This window comes from Gymnoscopelus microlampas (genome assembly GCF_963454915.1).
Source record: "Gymnoscopelus microlampas genome assembly, chromosome: 13".
NCBI classification, from domain to species: Eukaryota; Metazoa; Chordata; class Actinopteri; order Myctophiformes; family Myctophidae; genus Gymnoscopelus; species Gymnoscopelus microlampas.
Window position 1 is genome coordinate 44,427,505 of NC_139950.1, and position 16,606 is coordinate 44,444,110.

General features: G+C 42.1%; 2 protein-coding genes and 1 long non-coding RNA gene across 3 annotated transcripts in view; all 3 read right to left on the bottom strand.

Annotated features, from left to right (window-relative positions):
* The window catches only part of ppp1r21 (protein phosphatase 1, regulatory subunit 21), a 38,053-nt gene extending 32,495 nt beyond the window's left edge, over positions 1 to 5,558 (bottom strand). Inside the window, exons 1-4 of the mRNA XM_084075691.1 lie at positions 4,633 to 5,558; positions 2,119 to 2,187; positions 1,267 to 1,413; positions 571 to 672 (exon numbers count right to left, since the gene is read on the bottom strand). Of these exons, the coding sequence (XP_083931817.1) occupies positions 571 to 672; positions 1,267 to 1,413; positions 2,119 to 2,187; positions 4,633 to 4,686 (372 nt within the window). The 5' untranslated portion in view covers positions 4,687 to 5,558. The remainder of the gene's footprint in view (positions 1 to 570; positions 673 to 1,266; positions 1,414 to 2,118; positions 2,188 to 4,632) is intronic.
* Positions 5,559 to 9,449: 3,891 nt separating this feature from the next.
* On the bottom strand, positions 9,450 to 11,854 carry LOC311058950. Its single transcript, XR_014602106.1, has 2 exons — positions 11,411 to 11,854; positions 9,450 to 11,001 (listed from the first exon to the last, which is right to left on the bottom strand). It is a non-coding gene; the product is annotated as an uncharacterized lncRNA (long non-coding RNA).
* Positions 11,855 to 11,960: 106 nt separating this feature from the next.
* Positions 11,961 to 16,606, bottom strand: part of foxn2a (forkhead box N2a) — a 45,605-nt gene continuing 40,959 nt past the window's right edge. Inside the window, exon 6 of the mRNA XM_084075896.1 lies at positions 11,961 to 15,381. Within this exon, the coding sequence (XP_083932022.1) occupies positions 14,888 to 15,381 (494 nt within the window). The 3' untranslated portion in view covers positions 11,961 to 14,887. The remainder of the gene's footprint in view (positions 15,382 to 16,606) is intronic.

A 16,606-nucleotide genomic window follows, 5' to 3' on the forward strand; every position in this document is an offset into this window, starting at 1 on the left:
GTGCTTCACATATCACCATACTCTGTAAAGCCCAGTGTAACACCTGAGATTCAAACGGGGGTCTACTGCGTGGGACACCAAACATCTATTGCTAGGCCAAGAGGGAATCCCCCTTGGCCAGGGGAGATATCAGGCTTTTTGGCGGGTGATGAATACACAGTGTTACCCCCCCTAACCAAAATTGTCTGTGAAAAATGCAAGCCGGTCACAGAAGCAATCAATTTGAGACAGATGACACAGCGTCAGCTTCACCAGCCCACATCCAGTGTGCAGAGACACACTCAGTGATTAACACTGGTGTTGAAAGCAGATACACTCCACATTAGCTCTGGATGCAGTGAGCTAATGGACATAATGGCATAATTGGTATTACGGGTGTTCTGGGAAGAATTTGCACTGGCAACTAGGCATCCCTATATTGTGCATGCTATAGGAAAAGATAGTCATTTTTGGTTCCAACAAAAACTTTTTTTTTTTCAAAAACAAGCTCGACAAGCTCATAACGTGTCACGATGCTACGCGTTGTGAGCTTATAGATCTACTATTTTTGGTTAACGGATAGCCGCTAACCTGGATGTGCAGTCTCTCATTCTCCTGGATCTTTTTCTGCAGGTCTTCATCGAAGACATTCTGGGTCTGCAGGCCTTGCTGTGACGGGGACTCTCCTTTATTCTGGAGGTGAGAGAAAGAAAACATGGTGCATACTGCATGCATAGTAACGATAAGATCTCTTGGGATCCTTTGTGCCACATTTTGTGCCAAACTGTGGTTCACGCAGCCAAACTGCATGAACCACAGGTATCCAAACCAGAGAGAGTGCACTCAGTACGGTGCAATCCATCCGTTATGCAGTCATTTTGCTAACAAACAAACAGAATGGGGCAAAAACAAACTCCTCCCAACTCCGTCAGAGGTGGTAATAACAACCATAGATATAGAAACCTAGAGACCTCATTGGCCGCTGCAGTTCATTGGAGCGACCTGTATCGCGGCCGCCATAAGCTTCCTGACTACTGGCCAATCATCAACGGGATAAAAAATATCCTGTTATATTTTTATACAACTAGATTCTGCCAAGTCCCGGAAAAGATGCGCTGTGATTGGCCAGTAGTCAAGGAAGCTTGCCTTCTCCAAAATGGCGCCTGAGATACAGACACTTCAGAGCCGGAGGAGGCGTCGTCTGCCTTTATATGTCTATGATGATAAGAACCACACACAGTTTACCCCCCACCCCCTCTTTGTCCAGTTGTGTAGCCTTGAGCCTACCTTGCCCTTTTTACCCTTGGCTTCACTTGCAACCAGCTCCTCTTGCAGGAGCTCCACTCTCTTGGCCAGCTGCTGGTTCCTGAAGCTCAGGCTGTCCATCTCTTGCTCCACCTTCCTTAGGCTCTGATCCCTCTGTTTCAGCTGGTCCTGAGGAGGGAAAAGCAACAACACACGTTATCATCAGGGCTAATGTACTGTAGCTGTCTACGTCTTTTTTTATTGTATTTTAAATTTGTGTCCGCACTGTTGAGAAGGCGTTAAGCACAAGCAACATTGCAGGCGCCAGTGAAAACTGCCTGCAATGTTGCCACAGCTGAATTGTAATTGCATGTGACAATAAAATCCTGTAGCAAGGGCCTGGCCCGCTGGCGTAGCGGTCCAGGCACCTCGGCTCAATGTAGCCTGACAGGGCGTCGCGGGTTCGATCCCGACGGCCTTTGCTGCATGCCTACTGTCCTGTCAAATAAAGGCATAAAATCCCAAAAAGAAATCTTTAAAAAAAGAAATAATAATCCTGTGGCAGGGCAGAAAAGCTCCTTTAGCAACAGACTGTTACATCCAAGTTGCAAGAAGGAGCTCTATAGGAGATATAAGACTGTACAACTCCTCATCTTGTTGATTAGGATGGGGGATGTAGTGGTATGCAAGCCATCGGACTCTTTAGTAGTGTTTGGTCTGTCAATTTTTAATATTGTAGGTTGACTATGCTTAGATGCCTATTTTAGATGTATTTTTTTTATCATAATGTGTTTTTATTGATGTCTCTATGAGAGCTGCTGTAACATCTTAATTTCCCCTCGGGAATGAATAAAGTACCTACCTACCTATTGTTGAAATTGGTTAATGATTTACCTTCAGTGAGGCGGAGTTGGCCTGTTCATCCACCACTCCCTTCTTCAGGACCTGGTTCTGGGCACGGAGCTGAACAGAACAACAGACAGGACATGTTGTAGAGAGAGAGACGTATACAACACAGCCAACAGCTTGGGAGCGCATGGCCCAGATGTCTATTAATAACAATAATGAGCTTTATATAAACCTCATTAAGCTCCCTTTCTATTTGAAATATAATAATAGAAAGGTTATAGAGGGAACCACACATTACTGCAACAGGTAATAAAAGAGAATAGGCTAAAATGTTCTTAATGGAGGTTTATGAAAAGGCTTTCTTGAACAACCTTTCAACTTAACCCATTAAGGCCTGAGGTTCCGATTCTACAAATGTCTTCTAAATAGTTTTCTGAAAAATCCATGTTGCTATTATCAGTGGTGCTCAAACTTTTTGTCAAGGACCCCCAACATTATATGTATTTGGCTGTGGACCCCATCTCAAAATATTTTGTTCCAGAGACCCCCAGAAGTAAATATTTGAGTAAAACATTTTAGCTTGAAAAAATTCAAAGATTTGCACAACTTTTCACTATTTTTCAAAAATAGCCGATATACAAGCTCATAGCGCGGCACTCAGTGCCGCGCTATGAGCTTGTAGATCTGCTATTTTTGAATAGCCAAAGTATAAATAAATAATGGTTTAAGTGGTTACACAGATGCGGTCCCGGTTTTAATGGGTTCAAGTGAAGAAAATTATGTCATCTTTATCAATCATCCCTCCGAGCGTTTTCACAGCTTTCATAACTCATCTCCTCCTGTAGTACTACTACATGTTTTGTAGGCGTTTACAATGAATTGTTGCCGAATCACGAGTTAAACAATAGAGTCAGCACTTCTTGAGCAGGATATGGACCAGTGCACCGCTAACAGGGAGATTTATAGGCCCACCAGATGAACAGGAAACAGCAGCAACACGTGTTGTCAGCTGACCGTGACAAAGGGTAGAAAAACAATGTGTAGTAGTGGTCCACACAAAATGACACACACTGTACAATGTTTCCCCCACATGTCAGAAACAAGATAAGATAATGATGATAGCTATGATCCGTTTATCTGTTGTTGATGAATTGAATACATAGGAAACCACAATGGAAACAAGTCCTCGGGACATTTTTTTTTCTTTTTATCCCACGATTTTGTATCCCATTTTTTCACCCAGTGCCAATGCCCAAGCTTGTAATCCTGGACGCTACTCTCCCTCTGCCAGCCTGGGGAGAGCCCCGAACTGAGCTCATGCTTCTTTCAACGCACGGGGAGTGAGCAGGCCGCTTCTTATCACCTGACAGGGGGAAGTGGGCATGGGTGACGCGGAGGAGAGAACACAGGACTTTTTTGTGTTATCGTTTTAACCTTAATGTCGTACATGTACCACGTGCCTGTTTACATTTCTAACTAATAAAGTATTCAATCAATCAAAATCTCGTACAAAATAATTATTGTGCACAATTTTCTGCAACACTGTGTGCCCAGTGGTGGAGTAACATACAGTAACACGACTACACGTTCTCATGTTCTGTAACCAGGTAGGTATTTTTGCTAGGCTGTCATTCAACGCTGATTCAGCAGTGACACACAGTGGGACTTTTGATCTCAAACACTAGTAAAGACAGGGGCCAAGCCAAAAGACGTGGTAATGATTAACAAATTATTTAATTTTCACCTATATTCCATTCAACTAAAGTGTAATGCGGCACAAATCAAATTACAATGACAGCTATAGTGTCTGCCAGATCATCGTGAAGTTTGATCCTGCCAATTCCATATAGGCCACATATGGATACAAAAGTTGGTTATGAAACCAGTTAATTGGGGAAGGCATGTCAAATTGAGGATATAATATGAAACTGTAGTTTGGAGGAGCCCAACCCTAACCCTATTCAGTCAGTCAGGGGATATGGAATTTATGAGACAAGAGAGAGAATCATTTAGCCCAGTGGTTCTCAATCTTTTCAGGCCACAACCTCCCAAAATAATCTGAATAGGGGACCCCCCACCCCGATAATCACTTAGAAGTTGAGGCATTACATTTAGTTTGACTCAGTTCCACAGATAACTATTGTGAAAATAGACGAGTGTGAGCTTGTTGATCTGCTATTTTCACAATGTTTGCCTCTTTCTTATATTATTTGACAATTTGACCAATGTTTGACCAATTTGTATAGTGTAGTTTGTTGATTTATTTTGATGGAGTACTGATCTTTTTCTTTTCTTTCCTTCTTTTTGAGGTATTAAAAGTCCTTGAATTGTCACTTCACTGTCATCTGGGGGACCCCCCCTTCCACCCCCTATCCCCACATCATATGGGGACCTAGCTCTGGTCCATAGCCTAGATTCTAGGCTCCTAGAAGGAGTCTAGGCTATGGACCAGAGCTAATGGGGACCCACCACAGGTTGACATACCCACAAGACAGTCCCACAGGTTGAGAGCCACTGATTCAGCCAAATCGTTAAGATATTGAACGGGTCATTTATTACCTTGGAATACTCCTGTGCCAACTTGGTGTATTTTGCTTGCAGGTCTGCAGCCATCCTGGAACCTCTGGCTCTCTGGCTTAGTGGCTACTACTGTACTGAACACAGATAATGGCTACCAGGCTGTCTACCACCAGACAACCACGGAGAGCCAGCAGACAAGACAGTTGCTCCTCTCGCCTTGTGTTGTGACAGCTGTTTTAAACAGGCTATACCTACCTAGTCCTACCTACCTACCCGGCTACTAGGATGACAGGCTAGTCTAGTCGTCAACTTGCTATGGATTCCCTGCATTTAATAGACATCAACTAGAGTGTGTGTCCCCCGTCAGACGGGGTGACTGAAGCCGGATGCATTGTTGTTGTTACCCGGGGAGGACGGAGGAGGAGGAACGATCATTGACTCTGGCTGCTATGGTTGGGGATCATCCGATATCATCTGGAGAGAAAAGTCAGATATGCTATCAAGCTAACTGGCTAACCTGCTGACTAGTCTCGCATCTCCAGGAAAGCCTGGTGTATTCTTTCTAAAATGAGCCCGTGTGATTAAAAAAAAAACGGTGGTTGGTTCCGGTTGGCGTCACAATGTTTTTGTTCCCCACCACACACATGCGAATCAATTAGTTTAGTCTCGCTAGTCGCGCTACGAGTTGTAATAAAAGATGGACATATCAAACAATCATTATACTAAAAGAGACGACACGATTATACCAAACAAAACAATGTTTAAACTAGGGGGGAATCATTTTGGAGGTGCGCGTCGCCGGCGGTTCCGGTCAATGGTTCCGGCCACCTGATGACGTAAAGTCATTTCCGCTCCAGACCGGATCCAGATTCAGAAACCCAAGAATGGAATTGATCCCAGGCTACCTGCTGACTACTAGCTTAAGAGTCACACAACACAACAAATAAGAACAGTGTCACCCGGGAAACTATAGTTTCAACGATCTGACGTCGCCAGCAGGAGATGAGATAATGAATAATAATGTGTCAGTACAGTAGAGAATCAGTAACAACAGTTTACAGTTGACGGCTCTCTCTCTCTCCTTCACGTTAAACTCACACTCATTACTTTCATTTTTTTTCTGTCATCGCACCAGAGACAGTGTTGCCAGGTTTTGTGAGAGAAACAAGCAGCCAGGTCTAGGAAACGTACGGCCACATGGCCAGATTGAGCATGTAGATCTGCTATTTTCAAAAGAAAATCTTGAAAATAAAAATGGAATATTTGGATTTTTTTTTAAATCTATAAACTACACAAATCTGGCACAAAAAAAATAGATGGGGGGATTAAGGGACAAATACTTGGGGGTCTTGATATGACAATATTTGAGATTGAGAACCACTGGTTTAAATATGAATCAGCCCAAACGAGACCAAATAAGCAACTAAACTTTAGAAACAAGCCTAAAAAAACCACAACCCGCAACTACCAATATTTACAAGCAACTTAACGGAAAAACAAGCTTGTAATAAGCAGACATGGCAACGCTGCCAGAAAGAGAAGTCCCACACAGTTCAAAGGTCCAATAATGAAACTATACAAACCAACACTGCCCTCTAGCGTTTGGATGTCTAGCAAAAAAAAATAATTAAAGTCTCTAATTGTTTGGGAAGTTTATTTCATCACATTTATCTGGGGGGTTCTCAAACCTTTTCATATCAAGGACCCCCAAATGTATATCTTTTTTGGTACGGACCCCCATTTGAAAATAGTTTGTGCCAGGGACCCCCATACAAGATTTGTGGTGTTAATGTTTCAAACATATTCCAAAGATTTTAAAACAATTTCGAGATTCCTTGAAAATAGCAGATGGTTAAACTGATTTTGATGATTATTTAATCACATTTTGCTGGGGACCCCCTGGAACCCCAATTCAATTTATCCCCTGAGCAAGCAGGCCGGCTCTATTTGCTCAATGGTAAAAATGTCAGCATACTTGCACAGGAAACCAGTTTCAAATCCGGGCCAGAAGAGGAAAGTTACATAGTGAAGCTTTAATGACAGTAGTAAATAATAATAATAATAGTTTTTACAAGGTCTTAAATTAGGCTATTCTAAGTGGAAAGAAACAAGACTATAATAATGTCGAGTGAGACTATTGATTGATTGAATTCTTTATTTAGAAGTTTGCAGAAAAAAAGCACATGAAAGTAGGCCTACAGTTCAAATACAAGGTCAACTAACATGCGTGCTGCTTCCAACTGGTAAATAATCCTACACCATTGTGGGGTCATCTGCATGTTAATGCACAGATGAATGTCTCAATTCCAGGATAATCCCATGTAGTCCCAGTTTTATCTGTGATAATACTAGAAACCTTTTAGCATCTTTCCATTATATTGTCCTATTTACTTACCTCGTCTTGGCTGCTTAGTTGTTTGATATTTATCGTGTTCTCTTTAAAGCACTTTGAAACCTTGTTTTATCATTTTCATTATTATTTATTATTATTATTGTAGTGGTAATGGATATGCCCATAGGGGGTGTGAGGTCTGAACCAGAAGTGGGTCACTGTACCCTAGTGTGTGAGGCATAGAATTGGTGTTTTCCCCGAAGATATCAGTGGCCTTGTTGTTTCACACAGAATTCCAATGAAATGCGACTCATCATGACATCCACTAGCCCTAGTAGTTCTCAAAGTGGGGTTCAGGGACCCCCAGGGGTCCTTGAGGGAGTTCCAGGGGGTCCCCAGCTAAATGATAGATAGCTAGGAACCAAATGGACCATTATGGGTCTGTAACTCAAGAGAGTGTAGCCTACAAATGGAACCAAACTAACTAAAGTAACATAAGGTTTCAAATAATTGTAGTGTAGTAAAAGTACAATATTTGCCTCTGAGATGTAGTGGAGTAGAATTAAAAATATAGACAATTTGAAATACTCTAGTAAAGTAAAAAAAACAAAAACTCAAAATTGCACTTAAGTACAGTACTTGAGTACATGTACTTAGTTACTTTACACCACTGCGCTTCATTCATAATAATTATATTTTCAGCCTTCACACAACACAGTCGTCATGACTCACAATTGGGACAGGGTTTAAATATAGTCTAGACTACCAGCAGTCAATTCTGTCAATACGTTCCCAGCAGACAGGGCTTGTTGACTTCTCTTTTGATGATGAATAAAAAACCTTTTGCTCTCTTGTTGTTGATATATCATTCTGTGATCTTAAAAAAGGGATACTGGCAAAACATAAACTCTCACTCACATTCACTCACAGACTAAAGCCCGCAGCCAGTGGCTCCGGTATTGTCTGGTTGCCTGGCAACTGTCGGCGTGGCGTGGTTGCTAGGGCCATGTGGGAAGAGGGGGGGGAGGAGGGAGGTAGTGCTGCTGCTCTGATTTCCAGCTCACTGGGTTCTTCAACGTCAGGCCCGGGGACCCCCAGGGGGTCAAAATGGAACCCTTTTACAGGTCTGTATAACTGAGAAGTGCACAAATGGAACCACAATTTTGGTTCCATTTTCTGCACACTCAGTTAAATTAACACTGAGAATTTTTAGTGTAGATTGGGGTTCCCAGAGATGAAAAAAATATTTCCATTTGTATAGATCTGTGAAGGTCCCATATTTGGACCCCTCGTGGGCCCCCGGGCCAGACGTTGAGAAACAAAGTGTTCTAGCTGAATTGAGGCAGTCAGTAGGGAGAAGCCCCCTGTCCAATACACACACACACACACACACACACACACACACACACACACACACACACACACACACACACACACACACACACAGAGAGGACTCCACACTGAACAATAGAAGCCGTGCCAATGAGCCTGGGGGCTAGTCAGACAACCCCTTGTTCGGGGTCACGCTGTGTTCAATCCTGCGGTCCGCCATGACTAATTAACTTACAGAGAAGTGTCGTTAGGACATCTGATGATGCATCCATCAAAAGGCAACACCACAGCCTTGGAAATCAAAAAACTAACGACAGGGCTGGATGTGTCTGTTCTGGCAACTTACCTACTTAACGTGTTGACGTTCTAAAGAAAAAAAGACATGAAAATGAAATGGAAGGGTCGGTATAAAGCAAGCACAGCATTGTTGAAGGGCTTGTGCAGTCTGAACAGGCTGAAAGAAATACTTGCAAACTGCAACACACAATGAACTAGGCCTAGTAACACAGCAGTGCAAGCTACTTTAGATCAGTGGTTCTCAAACTTTTGCATGTCAAGGACCCCCAAATTGACACTTATTAGCCCGCGGACCCCCATTTGAAAAGATATGCCACGGACCCCCCCATAAGAGATAATTTTGACAGGTCTAGCAGTCAATTTTCAACCATTTTAATTGAAGGACCCCCAGTTTGACATGCATACGGCTACGGACCCCTATTTTATGGCATTTCTATCTCTGGGACCCCAATTCATATTGTAAAATCAATGTTCATTTAACTCTGAGAGTGTACAAATGGAACCAAACGGACCCGTTAGGGTCCGTTTGGTTCCATTTGTACACTCTCAGAGTTACAGACCCATGAGGGTCCATTTGGTTCCTAACTATCCATCATTTAGCTGGGGACCCCCTGGAACTCCCTCAAGGACCCCTGGGGGTCCCCGGACCCCACTTTGAGAACCAATGCTTTAGATAAAGTAGATGGGACTATTATAGGTGGTTATCATTTTAATCGTGTCACCTACACAGTAGGTGGCAATGTTGATCAAGAAATTAGCACCCACAAGAAAAAGTATGATGAAAGTAAGACAACAGGATTTAATGTCTTGTTTTAGCATAGGCTATTTGCTGATAATAGGCCTATGTTAGAAACACTGCAATCCGGTACAAAAGAAACCCAGATGCCCACTGTGATAAAACCAGAACGTTTTATTATTATTTTTGTAATACCATATATAATGCAATTGCATATCTTTGGCGAAAATAAATTTTATAAACATTTTATCAACAGAGGTTAGCATACAAAAACCAAAAAAGGTGTCTGTCTAACAGACAGGACAGACAAACTGACACGAACAGATACTGGGTTGGCAGCTTTAGTCAAATGCAACAAAAAAAAAATGCTCATCATTACCATAATGATTGCAACACAATTTTTGAAAAATAAAAATCACTTTAGTATTCCAATAACAGCTGTCAAGCAATGAAGCAGTCATATGCAGTTTTCAGGTTGCACAAGTCCAGGGTCACCATTAAGTATTAGGTAGCTCTTCTAACATTCACTCAGTCAGAATCATGCCTAAAAGTTATACTCTCGCCGTACAACCTTGTCACACCGCAAAAAAAAAAACAGCCGATCTACAAGCTCACAAGGCATTGCATCGAACCATCGTACAACTAAGTATAAAACTTTTGACACAAACAGAGTATTTCTCTTGCAAGTGCTACAGAAAGAACAAGCACTAGAATTCCTCACCGGCCCCTCCCTTACACTCAGACTTAAGTTTGACAAAGCAGCAGCCTGGGGGAATACGTTATAAGTCTTTTTTTATGGTTTTGAGGTGTTCAAAATAGCTGTTCAAACACCACAAAACAATACTTGGAAGCATGAGTTATCAATGGCAGTGAGAGTTCAATTATTTCGATGATGGAAATTATCCCTATATGTGGGAAGATTACCAACAAATTTAGCTTGTGATTCACTTTTTTTTTTTGTCAAACAAAAATAATAATAATTAAAATAATTAAAATAAGATAAACCATATATCAAATAAAGGTTTTAAAATTATTAAATTAACTCCATTCGAGAAATCCAACATGGGGAATGTCTGTCCATCTGAAAAGTCTACCCCTGCTGTCTCTGTACATCCTTTTTGGCAACATAAAGGTTTCGGGATCAATATGTTAATCAATGGGTTTCTAAACCAATCTCACAAAAAAAGGACAAAACATCAGGCCTGGCAGTTATGGTTAAAACAAAAACACCCGCTTATAGACGATGAACATTGGCAAAATAAAAGTGTATTCTGTTGCTATAAAATCATTAAAAGAAATAGTTGTATTGCAGTGAAACAAAGTAAAAGGAAAAAGAAAACAATATTCTTATTTATCGAGATGAATTCAAAAGGGAGAAAAGAAATGTGCCTATAGCAGAAGTCACTCCTTTCAAATTACAATTATACGAAATTATTATATTTCAATAAACCCATAAATTAATGTCATAAATAGCTTTATGATTAAATGAACAACATATTTGTTCTTTCTTTTCACAGCTAAACGAGACCAGTGTATGCACATTTTTTTTTAAAGAACTGAGTCTTTACTTCTAAATAGTTCCCCAGTCTAAAACAACAACAAAAAAAAGAGTAAACCAAAGGTTTGGTTTGGTTTGTCACTGTACTGGTGGTCAAGATTCCTCTTCCATTTCCTCCTGTGAGTGAGTCTGAAAACTGGGGGCAAAATGCTACTGACCAGTGGCGTGCACAGACATTTTGAGGGGCAGGTGCTCAAGTAAATTATACTTTTTTTTGTTTACTTGGTCTGCTCTTTTTTCCCTCTACACCTATACCTCTTTGCCAAAAATAGCCGATCTACAAGCCCACAGCGCGAGGCGTTGTGAGCTTGTAGATCTGCTATTTGTGGCTAAAGTTCTCCTCAGAAAAGGGATGCTAGGTTTCGAGTGGTTATGGTAAAAAGAAAAATCATATCACATAAAGATTTGGCGGACCCCCTGTAGTAACTCTGAGGACCCCCTAGGGGTCCCGGACCCCCTGTTGAAGACCCCTGCTGAAGTGCCCTTTTTTTTCAAAAGGGCCCTTCTGGTCAAGAGGGCAAAGGGCAGGTGCTCTAGCACCACCTAGAGTCTATCTGTGCACGTCCCTGCACATAGCTAAACTCTGGCAACAGGAGAACAGGGTGACCACGGACCATATTCACACATCAACCATTTGCTTTTAACGTCATACTTGGGGGGGGTGGGGGGTCGGACACCCCACCCCGACGGTGTACTGTATGACTACAACCCATTAAGACCGGGAACGCATCTGTGTCATTTTAGCAACTTTGGCAATCTTTTTTTTTTTTTTATCGTGAAAATTTGCACAAATCTTTGAATATATATTTTTTTTTCTAACGCGAACATTTTTAACTCCATTATTTGCTTCTGGGGGGGGTCCCTGCAACAAAATATTTTGTCGGCCAAATGGCGGTCCTCAACATGAAAAAAGTTTGAGAACCACAGAAGACATTTGTGGAATCCCAAGAAACTAAGGTTTGAGGTAAAATGTTTGCTTTAAAAATATATACATTCAAAGAATTGCACAAATCTTCACGATTTTTCAAAAATAGCAGATCTACAAGCTCATAGCGCGGCACTCGGTGCCGCGCTATGAGCTTGTAGATCTGCTATTTTTGAATAGCCAAAGAAATCTAAAAATGACACAGATGCGTTCCAGGTCTTAATGGGTTAAGCTATAATCAGGGACTTATTTTATTACATAAAAAGGTTATTTTAACCAGTCTGTACGATAGAGCATGTTAATACATTATAATTAACATATCTGCAGTAGTGGTTGGAGGTTGGGTCTCCCTGAGAACATTTCGACCCTGTTGCCAGGAAACCTACTGTACTGGTTGACAATCTCAATTAAATCTTTCGCCATCGTTATTGTAGTTAGGACATAACAATGCACATACAAATCACAGATTGTAGCTGTAAAAGTAGTATGGCCCATGGCGTGTGAATATGGTCAATGGCCTGAACAGTTTTAATTTCAGTGGCACAGGGAAATGTTTGGCACTGTTCATGCAAAACTACACTAAACAGTCATTGTGTGACACGACAAAAGCGATTCAGCCCAATGTTTGTTTGTTTTTCCTTATGAGAGGAAATACAAGTTAATATACACGTCAGGTTCGCGACAACTGCCACCCTATTCCTCTATTCTTTTTGAAGTTTTGTGTGATGCAACTTTTGTTAAGAAGACTGTGGTCTTTTTTTTCTCTCCTCCATAAGTCACTCGCAACTTCCTCTCACTGAACTGCGTTGCAGTCAACTGACAACAACCTCCCTGTGTCACAGCTCACAAGAGGAGAGCGCACCACTTCCTTATTTTGTTCTAGGAGGAAGAACGAACAGAGGAGGAGACCGTGTCAGCCAGTCAGAGCCGTGTGCAACAAACACAACACAAGCGCCGGACAAAGTCTGTAACATTTCACCCATTGACTGAGCAAGAACATTCCCTTTGGCACCATTACATGCATGCTCAATTCTCTCTAGCAATGACTGTATTGTATTGTCTCCCACTTCTTCTTCAGTCTAGATTCTCTATACTTTAGTTCACGTGAAACGAGAAGACCAATCCCCCCAAAGTAGTAGTGAATGAACTTGCCCTCAATAATCAGTCAACAGAAATAAGTCCTCCCGTTCATACCGGCATCAACAAAATGATGCATTACAATGTCAGTGGATTTGCTTTTGGCCAAATCAAAAAGCGCTAAGTGCATGGGATAACACCGAGGAGAACACACAGGGAAAATATGAGGCAACTAACTCATGAGGGAAATGTTAAGTCTGGTTTATATACTTTGTCGATGACAACGGAGCCCCACGGCAAACACAGCAGATCTACAAGCTCACAATGCATCGCAGTGCGTCACAGCGTGAGCTGGGAGTTTCAGCATGGAACGCCGTGGTACGGCTAAGTATAAATTAGGCATTAGGAAAATGAAAGGGCCGAGGTTATTTCTTCCGACTCTCTCTCAGCCCACTCTGTATTAAAAAAGGACCAAAAAGCAAAACAAACATCACAGATAAAAAAATCCAACAATGTCAATTTAACTCCGAGCGTAAAAATGGACCCGTAAGAATTTCCCCAACTCAGCGTCCAATCATAACGCAACCCTACCTCTGTCTCATATTGTCCCATAGCTGGGCTGTGTTACGGTATAGCTGTAAGTAATGCCGTTCTACGTTTCTTTACATCAGGGGGTTACCCAGACCCAGGCAGTATGAATAACTAATAGGTCAATATTTGAACTGGAGCAATGGTAGCCAGACCTGACTACATAAGAACACGTTCCCCGTCATGCCAATATCCAGCCGTGTCAGACTTGGGCTCAAGTAAACATGCACTTAATCCCCATATGTATGATTACACGCATACATACCACGCATCCTCGCAAATCTATTAGTGGCATATTCTGTTAGCACATCGTTTAACATCTGCCATGCCAAGGACTGGACTAAGCACTACACCTTGCATAGGTTGTGAGCAGGATAAAATGAACAGGGCGAGTTGTTGTAACGTTTGTACACGAATCACACAAAAGAAACAAAAAAACAAAGATGGGCTATTAGGCGGGATCGATAAGTTGAGTGTGTTTGCGAGATATTGTATATTAGCCTTCCTTTGTATAGCACTGTAATGGACTTGGCTTCACAAAATCGTCGCAAACTACTCACAGACAACTTTGATACTACATTTGGCAGTGGCTGATTTTTGCTATTACATATACCGCACTGTGCTAATCCTGAAAAAGAGAAGACAAAAAACTCACATGTAATGAGGTTAGCTGATGATATGATAACATAATACTACTACTTCATTCATTCACTTTAAATGCAAAGGTTTAACCAGTGTACACAACCCAGGGAAAAAAATACCACCATTAAACAACGTTTAAAAAAGAGCAGTTAAGGTTGTGGATTAATTATTGCATCTCTCTTTAAAGACCAAAGAATGCCTTTTTCAAAAAAACAGTGGCTTTTTTTTTCTCTTCTTCTTCTTCTTCTTTTCTTCAGCACAAAAAGGAGGAGGAACTGACTACACCAGGAGGTTAGAATTTGTTTCTTACAAACATGCACTCGTCTTGCTTCATAAATAGATTCACTTGGAAGAGGATACAGGTTCGAGGAGGAAGCATGCAAACGCTTTGAGTTATAAAACCTTCAGCTTTTTCCCATTTTTGTCTTTTTGAGGAGAAAGAATCCTTTGACTCACACAACGATGTAGTCCGGCGGAAGCGGGCAGGTCGTTTTGGATAGGTATTATGATGTCGTTTCTCCATTATAGCCCAGACGCCCAAACCCAACAGTTAACCCCCGAGTTACAAAAGTCTCTATATGGCTTTGTTCTCCTGTGTGAACGATACTATTGCCATTTGTTTTTCTTAGACGAGGGATTTCCCCCCAAAAACAAACAAACAAAAAAAAAAAAAGGCTCAAAAAATGGCCAATCAGCGTTCGGATAAGGAGAAGGAGGCACAACCAGGACACATAATAATCGGGGGTCATGAGGCTAAGGGGGACCAACGGGGGGTCAGGAGTCTGATGATGATGAGAAAAAAAATCTTCATTTCCTGCTCAGTTTTTTGCTCTTGACAGTGCGTTTGGAGACCTCCATACAGCTGCGTACGCCGGCCAGGTGCAGCAGAGAGCCGGCCGCCTCCTTCAGCTCCTCGTCCAGCTCCGGCTTGGCCTCGCGCCGCGCCCTCTTGCCCGCGGGCCACTGCTTGGCGGCAGCGGCGGCGGAGGGGGGGTTCGCGCGTCGCGCGGGCGGCGGCTGTTGTTGTTGTTGGGGGGCCGGGGCGGCTGGGCCCCTCTCGTCCCAGAGGTCCGAGTCCTCCGTGTCGCTGTGGAAGCCCTCGCTGCCGGCGCGCCGGGTCTGCCCGTGGTCTCCTCCGCCGCCGCAGCCGCCCCCGTCGTCCAGGGAGGACATCGAGGAGGACGAGGAGCGCGAGGAGCAGCGCTGCAGCGCCATGCTGCTGTAGTTGTGGTCCTGCTTGGGGTCGCTGCTCACCACCACGGTGTCGGGTCGTGACAGGTCCAGCGGACTGTCGGAGTCGCCTGGCGGACGAGAATAAGGCAAGGTTTAATAACGTTTTTTTCCTTGTGAACATTCTGGTGAGTTTACAAATCACTAAGCAGGAGTTTAACTGAGGCCGATTCTACTAATTTCTTCAAAATCCTAAAAAAGTTATGTTGCTATATCAGTGGTGCTCGTTTTCATATCAAGGACCCCCAAAATGATGTGTTTGGCCGCAGACCCCCATCTCAAAATATTTTGTTCCAGGGACCCCCATAAGCAAAGATTTGAGTTACAAATGTTCGCTTCAAAAATATACATATATTCAAAGATTTGCACACATTTTCACGATTTTTCAAAAAATGCTATTTTTGAAAAGCCAAATTGTAAAATAATGCTTTTTAGCTCAAATCTAAAAATGACACAGATGCGTTCCCGGTCTTAATGGTTTAAACAGAGACTGTTTAAAAGCTGCAACCCAGAACTTATTTTAATGAATAAAATGATAATTTAACAATCTACATGTAGAGTAGGTTCATACAATATAACTAGCGCATCTACAGTGTTTGGAGGTTAACATCTAGTCTTGCAAACTCTGGCAACAGAAATGCAATTATTGAGGGGGGGCAGATTTCTTCAGAGATCAATTATTTAATGCAGGTCTGAGACATGGTTATCAAACCAGACAGGTAAGCTCAGGGTATTTGGAACTTCCAAAACCAAAGTCAGAAATATATATATTTTTAAACAGTTATTTATAGAGCCACCCAACAATGGAACTCATTATCTGCAAATATTAAACAAATAAAGAGCAATACTATCAAACAAATATTAATGAGAGACCACAAAATTAGAATGACCAATATGTTTTTGTACATGATGTTTAACCTGATGTGTTCCTGTATTATCTAATTATCATTGGTATCTTAATGTAACTTAGATTTAGACTGACGAGTGTCAGTTGTTGTTTGTATGAATAATGTATGTTGTTTTATGTCGTGATGTTTTATGTGGACCCCAGGTGGACTAGTGACTGAGGCAGCGGAAGCTAATGAGGATCCGAATAAAGAATAAAGAATGTGGTCTCTCCCTACTCTTCTATTGAGTAGTGTAGACCCTGGTGTTAGGTAATGACAAGTAGTACTGCCTGAAGATCATAAGCGCAAATATCTCCTCTGGGCAAGCAGGGATTCCCTTTTGACAAGAGCGGTAGAAATGTGGTCTCTCCCCCATGTGGGGAGGACAATAAAACGTATGGATTGCGGC